Source organism: Culex pipiens, chromosome 1, assembly GCF_016801865.2.
Source record: "Culex pipiens pallens isolate TS chromosome 1, TS_CPP_V2, whole genome shotgun sequence".
NCBI lineage: Eukaryota > Metazoa > Arthropoda > Insecta > Diptera > Culicidae > Culex > Culex pipiens.
In genome coordinates, this window is record NC_068937.1 from 76693221 (window position 1) to 76711948 (window position 18728).

Genomic DNA, 18728 nt, shown 5'->3' on the forward strand with positions numbered 1-18728 from the left:
GATTCCACGCAGCTCCGCCATCACACACTACCGTTTCTCCATCGTCGTGCGACCGCTGCGCCACCTAGACTCGACTAGCTGAAACTGTTCAGTCGAACTCTTAACGGTCCAAAAGTTTTTTTCTACGATGGCTACGAAACCGACATGCGGTTCTTGCAAATCGGTTATCAACGAGTTGGAGCCAGTACGCTGCGGACTTTGTGAGCTGTTTTTCCATCTCAACCAGGACTGCTGCGGATTCTCAAGCAAATCAAGCCGGGAGTTGTTCCAAAGTGGAAAAGCGATGTTTTTCTGCCCAGGGTGCATTCGCATTCTGAATGGACGAAGCATGCGTGCCTTCATTGAGGAATTCAAATCGTCGAGCGCACCAACTTCAGGCGTCGTTGACGATCTGACAAGGCAAGTGAAGCAGCTCACCGAGATCGTGGCCACATTGGGCGGCAAAGTCGATGCTCTAGTGACGAATCAACAGGCTGGAGGCTCCACGCAAGCTCCGTTTGCTTCCGTTGTGGCAGGAGGATCGTCTTTCATTACCTACACGCTAGTTCAGGGGAATGCTACGATTTCATTGCGCTGACGGAGACCTGGCTGAAGGATCACACGCTCTCCGCTCACATCTTCGGACCTGAATATGAAACCTTCCGTTGTAATCGCGGGCCGGATAACAGCAAGAAAACTGAGGGTGGCGGAGTTCTCATCGCCGCACGCAAAAGCTTCAAGCCTCGTCGGATTCATCAGGACAACTGGAAGACGGTGGAGCAAGTATGGGTTTCGCTGAAGCTATCGGATCGTGTGCTGTATCTCTGCGCGGTTTACTTCCCACCGGATCGCACTTACGACAAAGACTTGTACAAAGCTCACCTGGAATCTGTGCGATCTATTGTAGAATGAGCCCGTCCAATCGACGACATTTTTGTCGTCGGCGATTTCAATCTCCCAAAGTTGAATTGGACGCACTGTCGAAACGGATTTCTTTTTCCCGACCCCGACCGATCCCAGTTCCATTCCTGTGCCCGTGATCTTCTCGACAGTTACAGTGCGAGCACTCTGCAGCAGATCAACCACGTGACAAACGAGGATGGTCGGAGTCTAGATCTCTGCTTCGTTAGTGTACGTGACACCGCCCCTGTAGTCACCGCCGCGGCGGTTCCACTCGCCAAGGTAGTCGCACGTCATCCGGCACTCATTATATCGGTCGACGGCAGCTGTAGCACCGAGTACCGAGAAGAGATCGCCCTGGTCCGATACAACTTCCGGCGCGCCGACTTCGAGAGTTTGTCCCGCGCCCTACGTGGTATCGAGTGGAGCAGCGTTCTGGACCCTGTAGACATTGATTTAGCAGTCGACACGTACACATCTATTCTGGGCAGACTGATTGAACAGTTTGTGCCGAAGATTCGGAAGGTGGTTTCCCATCACCTTCCCTGGCAAACCCAGGAACTTCGCTTCCTCAAGACCCAGAAAAGAGCTGCCTTTAAGGTTTCCAACGGATCTGTACACTTACGCGACTACTATCTTCGGATTAAACACAGCTATCAACGATTGAGTCAGGTGCTTTGCAAACTACCAGCGCAAAATGGAGAAGAAATTGAAAACCGACCCGAAGAAATTCTGGAAATTCGTCAACGAGAGCCGTAGAGAATCTGGATTGCCGACTTCAATGCGGTTGGCTGACGAAGAAGGAGATGATGCAGACAAAATTTGCCAGCTTTTCGCGAAGAAGTTTGCCGGTGTATTCTGTGCGGAGCCTATTACTGATGAGGAAGTTCGAGCCGCCGCAGAAAACGTTCCACGTCGGGATGAACTACTGGCTTCGATCGAGATTGATGAAGGTACCATACAAGCCGCTGCAGCCAAACTAAAACACTCTTGCTCACCAGGACCGGACGGGATACCGTCTACCCTGCTGAAACGTTGCTCCTCCAGCCTATCGGCACCACTTTTACACCTGTTTCGTCTTTCGTTGAGCTCTGGAAAGTTCCCTGTTGCCTGGAAGCAAGCTTACATGTTTCCAGTGCACAAAAAAGGCGATCGAACTAACGTGGAGAACTACCGTGGGATTTCCGCCTTGTGTGCCACCTCAAAGTTGCTGGAATTGGTTGTGATTGATCCGGTTTTCCCGCATTGCCGCCAAGATCTTGCTGATGAACAACACGGGTTCTTTCCTAAGCGATCAACAGCAACTAATCTCCTCTGCTTCACCGAATCGATCATCAACAGCTTCGACGCCCACTCTCAAACCGATGCCATCTACACAGATCTTTCAGCCGCCTTCGACAAAATTAACCATCGCATCGCTGTTGCTAAGCTTGAGAGATTGGGTTTCCGAGGAAGCCTATTGGCCTGGTTCAAGTCTTATCTAACGGGACGTTCGCTGAGGGTGAGAATCGGAGACGCACTTTCCGATATCATCGACGCCACATCGGGTATCGCGCAAGGAAGCCACCTCGGTCCGGTGGTATTCCTGTTTTACTTTAACGACGTTAATTACACCCTCACTGGACCTCGCCTCGTTTACGCGGATGACCTCAAGCTTTTTGCTCGAATTGACAACTCGAACGACGCCGAAGCATTGCAACGCGATCTTGACAAGTTTGCTGGTTGGTGCGATGTGAACCGCATGATCCTCAACCCTGGAAAATGCCAATCGATCACGTTCAGTCGGAGACACTTTCCAGTAACCTTCGACTACCGTATTAATGATACTTCTGTCGAACGGGTCACTCACGTGAAGGATTTGGGAGTCATCTCGGACACGCAACTCACTTTCAAGCAACATCTGTCATACATAATCGCCAAAGCCTCCCGACAACTAGGATTGGTAATCCGCATGACGCGCAAGTTCACTGACATTTATTGTCTAAAGACCCTGTACTGCTCGCTGGTCCACTCCACTCTAGAGTACTGTTCGACAGTGTGGTCCCCGCACTACAACAACGCTGTTTGCCGCCTCGAAAGCATCCAACGAAGGTTTGTGCGATATGCCCTCAGGCAGCTGCCGTGGACAAATCCCTTGCAACTTCCGCCGTACGAACAACGCTGCCGTTTGATCGACCTCGATACACTCCAGCTACGACGAGACCTAGCCCGTGCAATGACTTCTGCTGATGTCCTACTCGGCCGGATTGATTGCCCCGACCTGCGTAACCAGATTCAGCTCCGAGTGCCTACCCGTCAACTACGCCACACGCCAGCTCTCGAAGTTCCGTTTCGTCGCACCAACTACAGCGCGAATGGTGCCATCAACGGACTTAAAAGAGCGTTTAACAAAGTCTCCAGTGTGTTTAGCTTAGATGTGTCTCGTACTACGTTGCGTTTTAAGTTTGTGTCCTTGTTAAGATCTTTGTTACGCATGTAAATTTAGTTTTAAGTTCATCATTGGGGCAAAATAAGTGCCTGTTAAGAAGCAATAAACAATGGTGAAACCACCTGTTAGATTAGATCTTTAGTTTTCTTTCGAAAAGGGGAGATGTAACGTAAACTATGAATGATCCACTACTCTGTACTCTACCACTCTACCTACTCACCATGTCATTGACAGATCAGTAATAAAGCTAACCTCACACTAACTGAATCGAGATTTGTTAATTAGGTTTCAGGGGGCGAAAAACTGCATAAAACTATTTTTTTCTGTTTTGGTCAAATTCTAAAGCTATTTTTTTTATTACAGGATTAGCATTGTCATTTTTTAGTGGCGTGTATGGAGCAAGTATTGGGTTCACAAATGCAATAGGCAGTTCGGCCAAACAATTAGTTGGCTTGAATGGAGTGTTCCTTGGCGTCGGCGAAGTGCTGGGTGGAGTGGCCTTTGGTTTGCTCGGCAAGCGGAGCGCTAAGTGGGGCCGGGATCCTATCGTTATTACTGGTTTCATCATACACATTATCAGTTATTTCCTTGTCTTCATGAATCTGCCGGATGTGGCAGTATTCGGTGACACTGATGAAGTGGCTTACTTTAATCCACCGATCCCGTCGGTGGCCATGCTATGTTCGTTTCTTCTTGGGCTTGGCGATGCTTGTTTCAACACTCAGATATATTCAATGCTGGGAGGAGTGTTTGCGAAAAACTCTGCAGAAGCATTTTCCATATTCAAATTCTCTCAGGTAACATTCGATCGATCATTATATTGTAGTTGTATAACACTAAAGTTTATCCCTTTACAGTCTGTCGCAACAGCTTTAAGTTTTGTATATTCGACGCATTTCGGACTACGTGTACAACTCGTAATTCTATTAGTTTCTGGAATATTAGGTACAATGAGTTTCTGTTTGGTAGAATGGTCAGTTAAACGGTCACGTGCCTTAATAAGTAACGATTGTGAAACTGTAGATAATAAGAAATAAAACAAGACAATTTTTACATTTTATTATGTTTTTTTTTCGTTGCACTGACTTTTTATAATTCTCAACTGGTAACATGTTTGCTTGGTACTAATACTGATTTTGTCACAAGTCTTGCAAAATTGCACACAACTCTTATCAACTCAAGGTATACAAATTAAGCTGTACCCTATTCATACAAGCCCATCGATGTATTTTTCAAACTCATTCACGGTGAATGCTCGAATACTTTTTCCAAAACGGCCATTCACAGACGCAATTCCAGCATGATAAATTGGCGACGCTCCTGCTCGCAAGTTTGGTTCAGAAGCTGAAAAAATGGCAAATTAAGGAAAAGTATACACAGTAATAAAAATGTATGTGCTACCTGCATGAGAACTAGGAGAGTCTGCATTTGAAACAGTTTCTTCCACGGGTTTACACTGCGTGAGCGTGCTAGCAATAACCAGCAGGCACATGGTAATAACGATCTGTATAAATTACAACAAATGATATATATCTTAAATTAAAATATCGTATTTTTTAAAGAAGCGGTCGTTCAATGTTTGTTCTTTATGACTATACAATTTAATGGCGTGAAATGGGTAGCAACGTCATGATTCGACACTTAGTAGCATATCAGTTTTGTTAAAGCTGGTAAAAAATCATGTAGTAAGTTGGAAATGTAGAAATATCATCAGAATGTAGTATAATCAGTAGGGTGGATCGACATGATTGATTTTTCAGAACAGGAATTTTCCGGTCCCATTTGGGCCCCCAAACAACCCCTCAAAATTTGGGAGCGATTGGCTTTGACCCGGCTTTCCGCAAAGCGATTCAAATTTGTATGGAGAAACCCTCTTTTTTACATTTTAATTTTTATAATTTTTATTTTTAACTCAATTTAAAAAACTAACACCGTTCACAGCAAAAAATGCGATGATGCACATCACTTTCGTCAATATTGACACTTAATATTACACAATGCATGTACAATTTTTGCAAACACAGTAAAAGTTGCAACCGACGGGATTCAAACCCAGCACCAACAGTAAGGACTGGCGCCTTAGCCCACTCGGCCATCAGACCGATGAAAAGTTGTAAGGATAAACGCATATATGAGCATGACATTTCGGTCAAGTAGGTTTCTCATACTGATGGGCTACATGTTGCAGGGTGTAAAATTAAATAAAATTGCATAAAATAATGCAAAATATATTTTACACCCAGGCTTTTTACACGCAGCTGGATTACTACTTTTTTAACTGTGTAGAAGTATAGTCCTGAATGTCCTCTAAAACATTCCCCAAGAATATATGGTCTTATCTTACTTCTGGAAAAAAATACAGAGAGTTGTTGTATATGAATGTGGATCTTAAATAGAAGCTTGGCAAGAAAGGCAAGAAATATAATTTTCAGCACTTATTTTGCAATGCTTCTATTAAAAACTCTGTATCTTTTTCCAGAAGCAAGATAGGACCATACTTTCTTCGGGAAAGTTTTAGAGGACATGCAGGACTATACTTCTACGTTGTTAGTTTTTAAATTGAGTGAAAAATGAAAATTATAAAAATTAAAATGTAAAAAGGAGGGTTTTCCCATATAAATTTCCACACAAATTTGAATCGCTTTGCCGGGTCAAACCCAATCGCTCCCAAATTTGGGGGGTTGTCAAATGGGATCGGAAAATGCCTGTTCTGATTGAATTAGTCCATTTTGAAATTTTCACATACAACATTAAGCCACCCTAATAATCAGTTAATTTAGAGAGAATGAATGCAAAATATGTCTTCTCTGGACATTTTTCATCAGAATTTTGAAATTAAAATGACTTGTTGTGCTTCGAATTCCGGACACTGATAAAAGCTGATTCGAAATCCGGACACTTTTGTGGTTTGGTTGAGCGTTTCAGCAGAATGCATTACTATGAATACAAAGAGACGAGTTGTTCCTTTTAATTTCGCTATATATTTTAATATCTTGACAGATACGTATTTCGTCTACTACTTGCAGACTTCATCAGTGTTTTGTTCTCGACTAGCAGAATTGAGAGGAACAACGAGTTACCGTAAACTGGGGTCAATCGGGACACATGGGGCGAATTGGGACAGCAGTTTTAACCATGTTGGAGCACAATATTTTGATTTTTCTGGTTGGTTTCGGATAGAACAGACTCAGGCCAACAAAATGTGTACATCCATTTCCAAATTTAAAAGCTTTGAGAGGTCTAAAAACTGCTGTCCCTATTCAGACTGTAGTCCCGATTCACCCCAGATTACGGTACTCGTCTTTTTGTATTCACGGACACTTTTGTTTCGAATTCCAGACACTCCTTTTTGCTTATGAATCGCATTTGGACTTGAAATGAAAGTTGATGTTAGAATTCATCAAATCTGGAGCAACACGAGAAAAGGGCGGATAAGCATTTTGACTGCTCGAAATATTTTGCAAATTTCCAGCCAACAGGTAACTTTTTCACAAAACTCGAAATGATAAACAATAGTTGGCCTTCTCAGCTATCTTTTAACACTGCGGGTTTTGTCAAATAGTTACTTGTTGGCTCGGAATTTGCAAAATAGTTCTGGCTGTCAAAATGCTTATGCGCCCTTTTCAAATGTTGCTCCAGAAATACAGCGTCGTACCTAGGGGTTGGCGCAGTTGGCGACCGCCAAGGGCGCCATCTCTTGGGGGGCGCCGATATCGATGATTGTACAAAATTTTCATGTCAGTTATAACATCCTCATTAGGTATTTAAAACAGAAAGGGCGCCAAAATGTAAAGTAGAACTACAAATAACTAGATAATATTGTTTAAAATATAAAATTTAGGGGTGCCAAAATCAATTGTAAGAATATTTCTACCGAAGTGTTTTTGAAAATTTGCTTGATTTGCTTAATCTGTTGTTTCATAAAAAGGGGCGCTCAATTGGCAGAAAGTTCAAAAAGTTCTAGAAGAGCTTTTCAAAATAAACACAGCATTAAAGTTTGGACCGTTGTATAATCAAGTTTTTTTTCTGTTTGAGTATTAAGACATGGAATCCTGATTACAAGGACTATTGTATCGTGAGAGATATTATGAAGTTAAAGTCACACTTTCTAGACTAAAAAATTGACTAACTATATGTTATTTTTACGTTAATTTTGCTGTGAATCACAATCAGCCAAATTGTGGAAAAATATGGTCATAATGTCGCTCTGATACTAAATCGAACTGAGCGATTTCCACTCTCGCCGCACTTTTTCTCTCCGCCTTTTTTATGACTCGACTCAATGACTGGTATGACTCGATCAGTGTACAAGCCACGTTTTTTTGTTTATTTAATGACAAACAAAAAAAATATGTACCATCATACCGGTTTGAATCGGGACACATGGGGTGAACTGGGACAGTTGTTTTAGCCAGGGTTACCAGGTCAAAATTTGAAAAATCTGGCAAAGTATCGAATAAAATCTGGCAAAATCTGGCAGACGGAAATCTAACAATTCGGAGTGGTGAAGGGGAGGGAGGGTATAAATCAATCCAAAAGTTTGTTGAATTCAGATGGTTTTACTGGTTGTATGGGCGTCAATATTTTTAAAAGATAGGCCCTGTTTATATACAACAACTTTTCAGAAGACACCATTTACCTAGGATGCACTTAAAACGAGTTAGAAATAAGTGTCGTACTCATATTAGGTAAATGTACTGCCAGTGTTGTCAGGAAATATAATTATTTTCTTATTTTCTTTCTTATTTTCCAATCGGACTTTTGAAAACGCTATATCTTTTTTCAGAAGAGAGATAGAACCATACTTTCTTCCAGAAAGTTTTAGAGGACAATCAGGGCTACACTCCTACGGTATTGGTTTTAAAATTGAGTGAAACCTGAAAATTATAAAAATCAAAATACCAGGGTGGCCACTCAAGTCGGGAAATCGGAAAAGTCGGGAAAAAGTCGGGAATTCGCCTAAATCCGCCAAAAATCGGGAAAAAGTCGGGAATTTATGATTTTTTGTCAAAAAGTCGGGAAAAGTCGGTAATTTTGAGCATACTTGCTTGAAAATTATTTTTTAACTCTTGAATTATTTTGTAATATTTTGTACAATTTTCAAATTGAGTTCACTCATTTCTGCTTTAGTAACTTACTTTAAATTCAAGGTTCTTTTCACTATTTCAATAAATTTGAGGCATTCAAAATCTTATTGAATATTGGAGTCTTTGACACAGATTTTCATAATATTTTTTATGAATCAAATGATCGCTATTAATTTTTGTTCATCAAACAAGAGGTAAAGTTAATGAAAAACTGATATAAAAATAGAGCCTTAGAATTATGATTCTATTTAATTTTGTCACATAATTGAATATTTGAAAACAGATTCTAACTTGAGTTTGGCAATGGTTTTTTTTTTGTAAATATTTTTAATTGTTTAACTAAATTCATTTAGTAATTTAAAATTTGTTTTTTTTCCGAATGTTGCCATTGAACTTTTTTTTGTGAGTATGGGTAAATTACCTACCATAGATAAAGCTTATTTTCAGTTTTCGGAAAACTTAAATATCGAATAAAATCCAAAATTGAAAAACTTTTTTCGTTTTGAAAACATAAATAATATAAATAACAATAATCCAAGAAATTTTCAGTTATAGCAATTTAAAAAAAAATTGTCTTCAAACATTTTGCTTAAAATAAGTTGGAAAATATAAAATCATATTAAACTGAATTATCATTGAAAAAAAAACAGTTAAATACTGACCACTAGATAAATTAACATTGATTAGAAAATTCAATATCAAAAATTACAAAATTAAAAAGGGAACTTGGCAAAAACGTTTTTTTATGCATTCCTTGACATTTTTCTAAATCCTTTGAATGAATAATAACCGTAGTCATGTTTAAGCATTCTTTGTTTTAAAATAATGATGAAGTTTAAAAAAAATTGAAACGCTATTTTAAGTTCAGTTATATTTAACTTTGTGTCATTTCTAGTTGAAACGAAGTATCAAAAACTATACGTTTGCCAATTTAAAAAATAACATGGAAGTTATAAGTATTGTTGAACTTTCGATTATTTTTTCAAAGATTTTTTATTTGTTGTTTAGTTTCTGTATTTACAAAAAATGCCTATGTTTTTTTTTGCCTATGTTTGGATTTTTTTTTAAATCCACTGAGATTTTTTTTCGGTGGTTAATATTGACTGTTCTTATAGAAAGTTTTTTGTGTGAAATCATTCTTTAGATAAGAAATGCCTATTATTTGAGCATTCTGGAAAAGTCTGAAAAAAAAAGTCGGGAATTTGAAAATGAAATTTGAGTGGTCACCTTGATTAAATACAAAAAAGTTGGTTTTCCCATACTAAATCCCATACAAAATTGAATCGCTTTGCGCAAAGTGTGGGCTGAACCAATCGCTCCCAAATTTTGGGGGGTTGTTCAGGGACCCAAAAGGGACCGAAAAAACTTTGTTCTGAAAAATCGATCATGTCGAGCCACAAAAATTATAAGTTACATTATCTCTAAGGAAAACACAATCAATTTTATTTTATTTGCAAGAAAATTCATTCATTTTAATCAAAAAGTTGTACAAAAATGGCTTAAAGTAAAAAATCTGGCAAAATCTGTCAATATCTGGCACAGAGAAGGGCGAATCTTTATTCTGGCAGACACTTGAAAAATCTGGCATTCCCAGATTTATCTGGCAACCTGGCAACCCTGGTTTTAGCCTTGTTACTGCAAATATTTGTTTTTTTTTTAATTATTTTTGAATACTAGAGTAAATTTTCAAAACAATCAATGAGTCATAGGTTTCCTATGCAGAAAGAACATTTTGAAAAAATAATTTTAAAAAGAATATAACAAACACAGAACAGGGACCATCCATACACCACGTGGACAATTCTCCATATGAAAACTGTAGTCCCAATAGGGTCCTAAAGCCCTATGTAAATTTTGATGTACAACGATTAAAAACACGCTTAAAAACCATTTCTGATCACTTTTTTTTATTCAAATGCAAAAAAAAAAAAGTTGACAAGACAACATTTTTTCGATGGATCAACTATGGTCCCCTTGGAACGAACTGTCAAGTAGGACCTTTGCTGTCAAGATGGACCGCGAGGTTAATTCTTCAAAATTGATTTAAAAATCCATTTTAAACTCTTTGTGGTCGTACAAAGGGTCTTTGTACTCAGAAAAATAAGCTTTATCGCTGTAAACAATAATATCAGCAATCTAAGCTTCATTTTAGGACCCAATTCGCCACAGATAACGGTGCTACTTTTACTTGAAGAAATTGCCAACATCATCATCCAAAACCTCCGACGGCAATACACAAGCGCTAATACTTTAGTTTGACAGAAAATGCGGAGAGAAAAATTGCGGCGAGAGTGGAAGTCGCTCGTTTTGATTTAGTGCCAGAGCGACAAAATGTTTTTTCAATGACGTGTTAAACGAAATGAAATACAGTGGACTCTCTGGCTATCGATCTTCTCGATATCAATATTGCTCCAGCTGTCAATAAATTTTTCAGTCCCTTCAAATAGATTGCTTTGATTTTTCGTTCTATAATTTGATAACTCCCGCTCTCGACGGTCCCTTCAATATCAACAACGAGAGAGTCCACTGTACTAGAGTTTTGAAATAGGAAAACTGCTTTAAATTATCAACAGCAAGACCAACATTATTTTTTCAAAAAATAGAAAAGTTTTTCAGAGCACACAAGCTGCTCTAAATATCACATTTTTAGTTTTAGCCAGGGTTGCGAATGAGCGAGCGCTCACGGAAAGCGTGCTCGCTCCAGCTGGAGCGTGAGTTTTTATCAGGTAGCTCGTGCTCGCTCACGCTCACCGGAGCGTTTTGCGCTCACGTGAGCTGGTGAGCCAAAGTAGGTAGTTGTTTTTCCCTGTTGAAGCATCTGCCTGTTTGAAACGAAGTTTCTAGAACTATCTCAGCACAGGCAGCAAAAAAACAAAAAAAGAAAGTGGTCAAACAAACAAAAGTAAGCAATAAAATGGATGTAGTCGGCGAACCCAAATATACGTTCTATTTAAATTCAGAATTAGCCAAAGCCAAGGGGTAGAATGATTTACTCTTGAGTGTGCTAACAAAGAGCTAACTCATTCTTAATGTGAAAAATCATTGACGTGAAGAGATGCACTGAGTTGTATAAAAAAATGAATTAATTGACAAATGTTTATTTTAAGTTGTTAGAATCCGGAGTTTTGACTCAAGGTGGTTTTAAAAACACCAAAAAAATAAAATTTGTTTTATTGAACCTTTATAAAAAACAGCAGTGAGCTTTATAAAAGTTATAATCATCCCTCATATTCGGATCATTTTAGAGAATGTCCATATTCAAAAAATCATTAATTGAATCTGTAATTGAATATTTTCAGAGGCTTGGTAGCTGAAGTGTTAGATATAATTTACTTGACGGAAGAGGAACCACCCTTTATGTGCTAAAACGTAACAATGACAATTTATATTATTTCATTCAAATGGGTTATTTCAAACACTAGCAATTTGGAGGCTTTTTGTAAAAAGATAAATGTTTCAACAATTTTACCCTATTTTCTAGAATGACAAAAATTAACTTAATAAAAATGATCATCCGTTTCCAAGCACTGAACGATTTATTAAATGGAATGACTTTTGTTTAATGGTTGCTCATTCTGATCCGCACGCTGGAATGGTAGCCAACAAACTGTTTAGGTACATAAAACAGTTTAATTTTATATTTTAATCAACCAATCGAACTTACCCGAAAGGAACGGATCGAGCAGACAATTTTAAACGCTCGCTACTCCAAATCGCCCCGTAGTTCGTTCCGGTAACTACTTCACAAAGCTGCCGCCGCCGCTATGAGTTTTACCGCGACCTCCAAGACACATGTAAGTTCTGTGGCGGGTGTTCCGTGGGTTTTGGTTCGAAGTTGAATATTTTGTTTTGGTATTTTAGGTAATATCAATGGCCGTTGGTTCCGCCGGCGACCCTCCCCAGAATCCTCCAGAAGGATCCGGAGAATAGCATCGGTGAGGACAGTTCCGAGCAGCGGTCGAAGGTTTAAGTTTGATTGATGCGGTCATGCCGAAGGTGGTGGCCATCCGGCAGAACATGCAGAATCACCAGCAAAAGACGATTAAACCGGAGGTTGCGGAAACCAACGGGACGACGAGCAGCGGAAGGAAATGAAGTTTTGGTTATATTACGATAATTTAAAAATATATTTATACGTTGAAAATTTAAATATTTTTTTGTTTTCATTCAATGGGTATAAAAAACAATGTTTATTAATATAATCTCCATGAGCATTGCCATATATTCAGTACACAATTCCATCTATGAATGTCATAAGATAACTCAATGGAAATCTTAATTGACGGCTTTGTCAAATTTCCCTTCCCAGCCATAAGAAAATCTTATGACATCCGAATAAAATCCTGATGTCGAAAGGTCATAAGACGTTCTTATGGATTTTACCAGTACTTTTTTCTGAGTGTGGTGTTGAACAATGGAGTACCCGACGCGATTGGTATTGAGCAATGTATTTCTTATGGAGCGAACTACACACTCAAATTTTTCTCCGAGATTCGGCAGAAATCTGCCGGATTCAGAACAACTTATCGAGTAATGTTATTTCGGCAAAATTTACACTTTTAATTTTTTAATCGCTCCAAAATGTTCTGGTATTGAGAAACTATTTTCCGAAAAGTGTTTTTTTAATAAAAAAAAACGAATGATATTTTATCAAAGTTTAAAAATATTTTGCAAAAAAAAAATCTAGAATATGGAACTCAATCTAACGAATTAAAAAATACCAATGAAAAAAATCAATCCAAAAAAAAATATTGTTTTATTTTTTCCAAATATACCTATTGTTATTGCGGCTATCAGGATCAATTATCATTCTGCTGCGTTCGTATCCCGCATTTGAGGAAATCGCAGAGGTCCCTTAGTAGGTTCAATTGTTGGCATGTCCGATCAACATGCTTCATTTCTTATCTAAATAAGGCACGTGGTCTGAAATAAGCAAGGCATTCTCGGGATGCCATGCTAGTTTTTGGTTTCCTGAAATGGCACGTGGTCGTTAAATGCGTTGCGCTAATCAAGGTGCACTTAAAAGTCGCAGCCAACCAACAGTTAACCCTCTACTGCTCAAATTTTTTTTTCGATTTTTTTTTATTTTTCCCGCGTATTCAGGAGGTCATTTTGAGCAACTGTTGTTCTACGAAAAACTTTACTTCTCTTGTTTTATGTTTTTGTTGTTTCATTTTTATTATTTTAATCTGCTTTTATCTTGCTTAGTTTATATTTGGTTTTGGTAGTATTTGGCCTACTCTACCACTTCCTATAATTACATTTTATCTATCTATTTTTTTCATGTTTTTACAGTAACTTTTTCAATTTTTTGCACGTTTTTCACATTTTCTGCTATAAAATGGCACCATTATCAATAAAATTGTAAATAAATGTGTAAAGTCATAGTCTGGGGCACTAGAAAAATAACTGCATACTTCTTTTTAATTAAGGGGTTACACACATGAGCAATTCTCTGAGATTTCGGTCATTCGATTTTTTTGTATTTTTTAATCCGGCTGAAACTTTTTTGGTGCCTTCGGTATGCCCAAAGAAGCCATTTTGCATCATTAGTTTGTCCATATAATTTTCCATACAAATTTGGCAGCTGTCCATACAAAAATGATGTATGAAAATTCAAAAATCTGTATCTTTTGAAGGAATTTTTTGATCGATTTGGTGTCTTCAACAAAGTTGTAGGTTATTTAGCTTTTCATCATTTCATATTTTAACATTGAAAAACGGACCATTAGTTGCTGAGATATCGACATTGAAAAATGGTGGGTTGTTTGGGTGAGACTTAGAAAACATCAATTTTCCTGTTTTTTAACTTTAGGGTTTCCTGTGCAGGTGATTCGATAATAGCCGATCATGGGAGTTGAGACCACTCGCGCGTACAAGTAGCCATCGCCATTTTGACATTGTTGTAGTCGTCGCGGGTGTGTGGTACCGATCATCTTAACCATCGTAATGGACTTATTTCCGGTGAGAAAATTCCAATCGTTATCCTTATTTCTATTTCAAATACAATCAAGTTTCTGCTGCATGATGTACGTCGCGATCTCGTTCGTATGCTTTTCTCGGTCGTTAGTTTGAGTATTTGCGTGATTATCGGTGTAAGAGTAGGACCATCCGGTAATGTTTGTTGAGATAGGTCGTTTGAGGTTTCAAGACACTCCTCCCCGTGATTATACAAATTCCCACCTAATGTTTTAAGTATGGCCTGATAAATCATTCAAATATGTAAATCATTTAACATCAACTCGTGTTACCAGTGTTACGCGGAGTTTAATATCTTTCTAAATAATTAAACATAACATTGGTTCTATCTTTCCACAGCCGGCTGTCTAAGATATATACCATTTATATAACTCCATATCAAATAAACGGGAATGTCTCAACAGCAGCATCCGATTGCTTGCCTTGAGAATAATATATAAGGGTAATTCTCTACCAACTCACACGAAATCGGGAAAAGTTGCCCCGACCCCTCTTCGATTTGCGTGAAACTTTGTCCTAAGGGGTAACTTTTGTCCCTGATCACGAATCCGAGGTCCGTTTTTTGATATCTCGTGACGGAGGGGCGGTACGACCCCTTCCATTTTTGAACATGCGAAAAAAGAGGTGTTTTTCAATAATTTGCAGCCTGAAACGGTGATGAGATAGAAATTTGGTGTCAAAGGGACTTTTATGTAAAATTAGACGCCCGATTTGATGACGTACTCAGAATTCCGAAAAAACGTATTTTTCATCGAAAAAAACACTAAAAAAGTTTAAAAAATTCTCCCATTTTCCGTTACTCGACTGTAAAAAATTTTGGAACATGTCATTTTATGGGAAATTTAATGTACTTTTCGAATCTACATTGTCCCAGAAGGGTCATTTTTTCATTTAGAACAAAATTTTTCATTTTAAAATTTCGTGTTTTTTCTAACTTTGCAGGGTTATTTTTTAGAGTGTAACAATGTTCTACAAAGTTGTAGAGCAGACAATTACAAAAATTTTGATATATAGACATTAGGGGTTTGCTTATAAACATCACGAGTTATCGCGATTTTACGAAAAAAAGTTTTGAAAAAGTTACTTTTTGCGTTTCTCTTTGTTTCGTCGTCCGTGTCTGTCGCGGGTGACCATGAACGGCCATGATCGATGACGACCAACTTTTTCAAAACTTTTTTTCGTAAAATCGCGATAACTCGTGATGTTTATAAGCAAACCCCTTATGTCTATATATCAAAATTTTTGTAATTGTCTGTTCTACAACTTTGTAGAACATTGTTACACTCTAAAAAATAACCCTGCAAAGTTAGAAAAAACACGAAATTTTAAAATGAAAAATTTTGTTCTAAATGAAAAAATGACCCTTCTGGGACAATGTAGATTCGAAAAGTACATTAAATTTCCCATAAAATGACATGTTCCAAAATTTTTTACAGTCAAGTAACGAAAAATGGGAGAATTTTTAAAACTTTTTTAGTGTTTTTTTCGATGAAAAATACGTTTTTTCGGAATTCTGAGTACGCCATCAAATCGGGCGTCTAATTTTACATAAAAGTCCCTTTGACACCAAATTTCTATCTCATCACCGTTTCAGGCTGCAAATTATTGAAAAACACCTCTTTTTTCGCATGTTCAAAAATGGAAGGGGTCGTACCGCCCCTCCGTCACGAGATATCAAAAAACGGACCTCGGATTCGTGATCAGGGACAAAAGTTACCCCTTAGGACAAAGTTTCACGCAAATCGAAGAGGGGTCGGGGCAACTGCTGTGTGAGTTGGCGGAGAATTACCCATAAACTAATAAAAATATACGATTATTTGGGTCACATCATCATCTTCTATGATGAATCCTGACCATTACCCTTCCCTACTAACAAAATCCCAAGTAGAAGTAGTTTTCCGGTACACGCGGGGGTGTGGATATCGTATAGAACCCACCCTTGGTAGCAGCCTGTGCTAACTAACATTCCCGTCCCGTTCCCTCGAGATCTACAAACTGACATGGCGGGCGCCGTTGGTGGCCAATGACTGTTACTTATTTGCACACATTCGTGTTTCAGCGACCTTGGTGTTTTATCTTTTCGGCGCATTCATGCATGCTGTTGATAAGGGAAACACCACTAGATCGTTGAAGTGTATGATTGGTTGTGCTGATAGCATTTAACGGTCCTGTTCAGCAACGGAGAAGGACAACCATGGGTGGTCTCTCATGCTCATGCTCATGCTCAATTTTCCTGTTTTTTAACCTTTGCATTGCAATATCTCAGCAAGGTCGTATCAACAAAGTCCGAAGAAGCAAATATAGAGAATTTTCTCAGCTTTTCAAAAATATTTTTTCAAAAGTGGGCAAACATGTGCACTTATTTAAAAAAAATGAAAAACTGCGACTATTTTGAAAAAAGTTACATAAAAATGGCTATAACTTGAAGAGAGACCGGCCCGTGGCTTAATGGTTACGGCTCCCGCCTCATAAGCGGAAGGTTCCGGGTTCGATTCCCGACCGGTCTCCTTGAAATTATTCGACTATAATTGAACTTTGAATATGAACAAAAAACGCATGGAATCAGGTGGGATTCGAACTCACACCTTTGGATTGGTAGTCAGATGCTCTAGCCACTCGGCCATCGAGGGGTTGACACCCCTTGAGTGAATTAATCCGTAGTGGTGAAATAATGTCACAAGGTCATTTACTACATAATACAACAATCCCTTTCCCAACGATTCCCCTACACACACTACACACCATATTCTATAAATAACTCGAAGTGGTTGGTACGGTATGTCCTGACTTCTTCTTCTTCCCCTGATGATTCCATGAAATGTGGGTTCCGTTCATAGAATCTGTCTCTTGCGGTTAATGCAACGCAGTAGGCCGGGCCGCTTTAGTGAGTGTAATACATTTCGCGGGTTCTCGAAAGTACTGCAATCATTAATAATGACAAGAAAGAACTTGAGGCGTAATCTAACCATAAATTCTTCCCGGATGCTTTCTTCGGACTGGCTGCGCTTGTGTTCGATTAGATTAGATTAGATTAGATAAAAATGGCTATAACTTGAAAACGGTGCACTTTATGAAAATTTCACTTAAGTACTTTTTGATTGCAAATTCAATTTTACATCGAAAAATGAAGTTGAAAAATTTTTGCGACCAAAATTTCGATTTTTTGAAAACATCAGTAATGATTAAAAAATTCATAACTCGGTCAATGATTTTTTGCACAGCCTGGAAATTTCTGAAAAGTTGGCATTTTATGTTCTCTAAAACATATAAAAAAAAATAATTAAAAATAGTGTTTTTTTGCAAATCAAGTTTTAATGATAAAAAGTTAAATAAAAAAATCACCATTTTTTTTACCGTGTATTATTTTTTTCCAGTGTAGTCCGTATCCATACCTACAACTTTGCCGAAGACACCAAATCGATCAAAAAATTCCTTCATAAGATACAGATTTTTGAATTTTCATACATCATTTTTGTATGGACAGCTGCCAAATTTGTATGGAAAATTATATGGACAAACTAATGATGCAAAATAGCTTCTTTGGGCATTCCGAAGGCACCAACAAAGTTTCAGCCGGATTAAAAAATACAAAAATTAAAATTAAAGAAAAAATACCGATTCCGTAGAGAACTGCTCACATGTCGAAAATCACAAAATTTCATATTACAGAAAAATTTTTGAAACCACTTAAAAGAATTTCAATCACTCCTGAAAGTTTCATGAAGATTTCCTAATATAACTGAGTTAGAGACGATTTAAGCTCAGAATTTTGCCATGTGCAAAGCAAACTGTCTAACTTTCTGAGCGTTTTTCTCTAAACAACGAGTTGATTTACGGGTGCCACGATATCTCGAGATGGGACGGACCAAATTGACTGAAATTTTGGGTGAAGACTCCCAAGACATATCCCGTGTGCATGACGAACCCCGATTTCAAAATTTTGAATTTAAAAAAATACAAAAATCAAAAACTGGCGATTTTTTATATGAAAAACAGAAAAAAATATATTTTTATCTTTTTTTAACAAACTTTTTGAAAATCGGCCTTCTTCATGCACACGGGACCGGTTTAACGAGTCATCACCAAAATTTTGAGCCGATTTGGTTGAAGCAATGTTGAGATATCGTGGCACCCGTTTTTTGAAACTGCTAACATCAAATAGCTATATCTCGGCAATGATATAACCAAATGTCTTCAAATTTGTTTAGTTAATAGATGGAAATGTATGTTTTTATGGCCTATAAACAGATTTTGAAAAAAGTTTAAGTGGGTGCTCAAAGGCGTCATCCATAAAGTATGTCACGCTCTAGGGGGGGACTGAGCTAGTGTGACATTGCATGTTATAAGTATAGGAA

At 38.2% G+C, this 18728-nt stretch overlaps 2 protein-coding genes and 1 long non-coding RNA gene across 4 annotated transcripts in view; 2 read left to right on the plus strand and 1 right to left on the minus strand.

The window, feature by feature from the left end:
* LOC120424813 (UNC93-like protein MFSD11) overlaps window positions 1–4367 on the plus strand; it is an 85959-nt gene extending 81592 nt beyond the window's left edge. For both annotated transcript variants that reach the window (XM_039589032.2, XM_039589031.2), the window contains 2 exons: window positions 3671–4104; window positions 4165–4367. In XM_039589032.2, coding sequence (XP_039444966.1) covers window positions 3671–4104; window positions 4165–4344 — 614 coding nt within the window. In that variant the 3' untranslated portion in view covers window positions 4345–4367. The remainder of the gene's footprint in view (window positions 1–3670; window positions 4105–4164) is intronic.
* LOC120429837 (teneurin-a) overlaps window positions 1–18728 on the minus strand; it is a 463678-nt gene that overhangs the window by 402353 nt on the left and 42597 nt on the right. The gene's annotated exons all lie outside the window — the stretch shown is intronic.
* LOC128093121 (uncharacterized) lies at window positions 12065–12581 on the plus strand. Its single transcript, XR_008212249.1, has 2 exons — window positions 12065–12188; window positions 12256–12581. It is a non-coding gene; the product is annotated as an uncharacterized LOC128093121 (long non-coding RNA).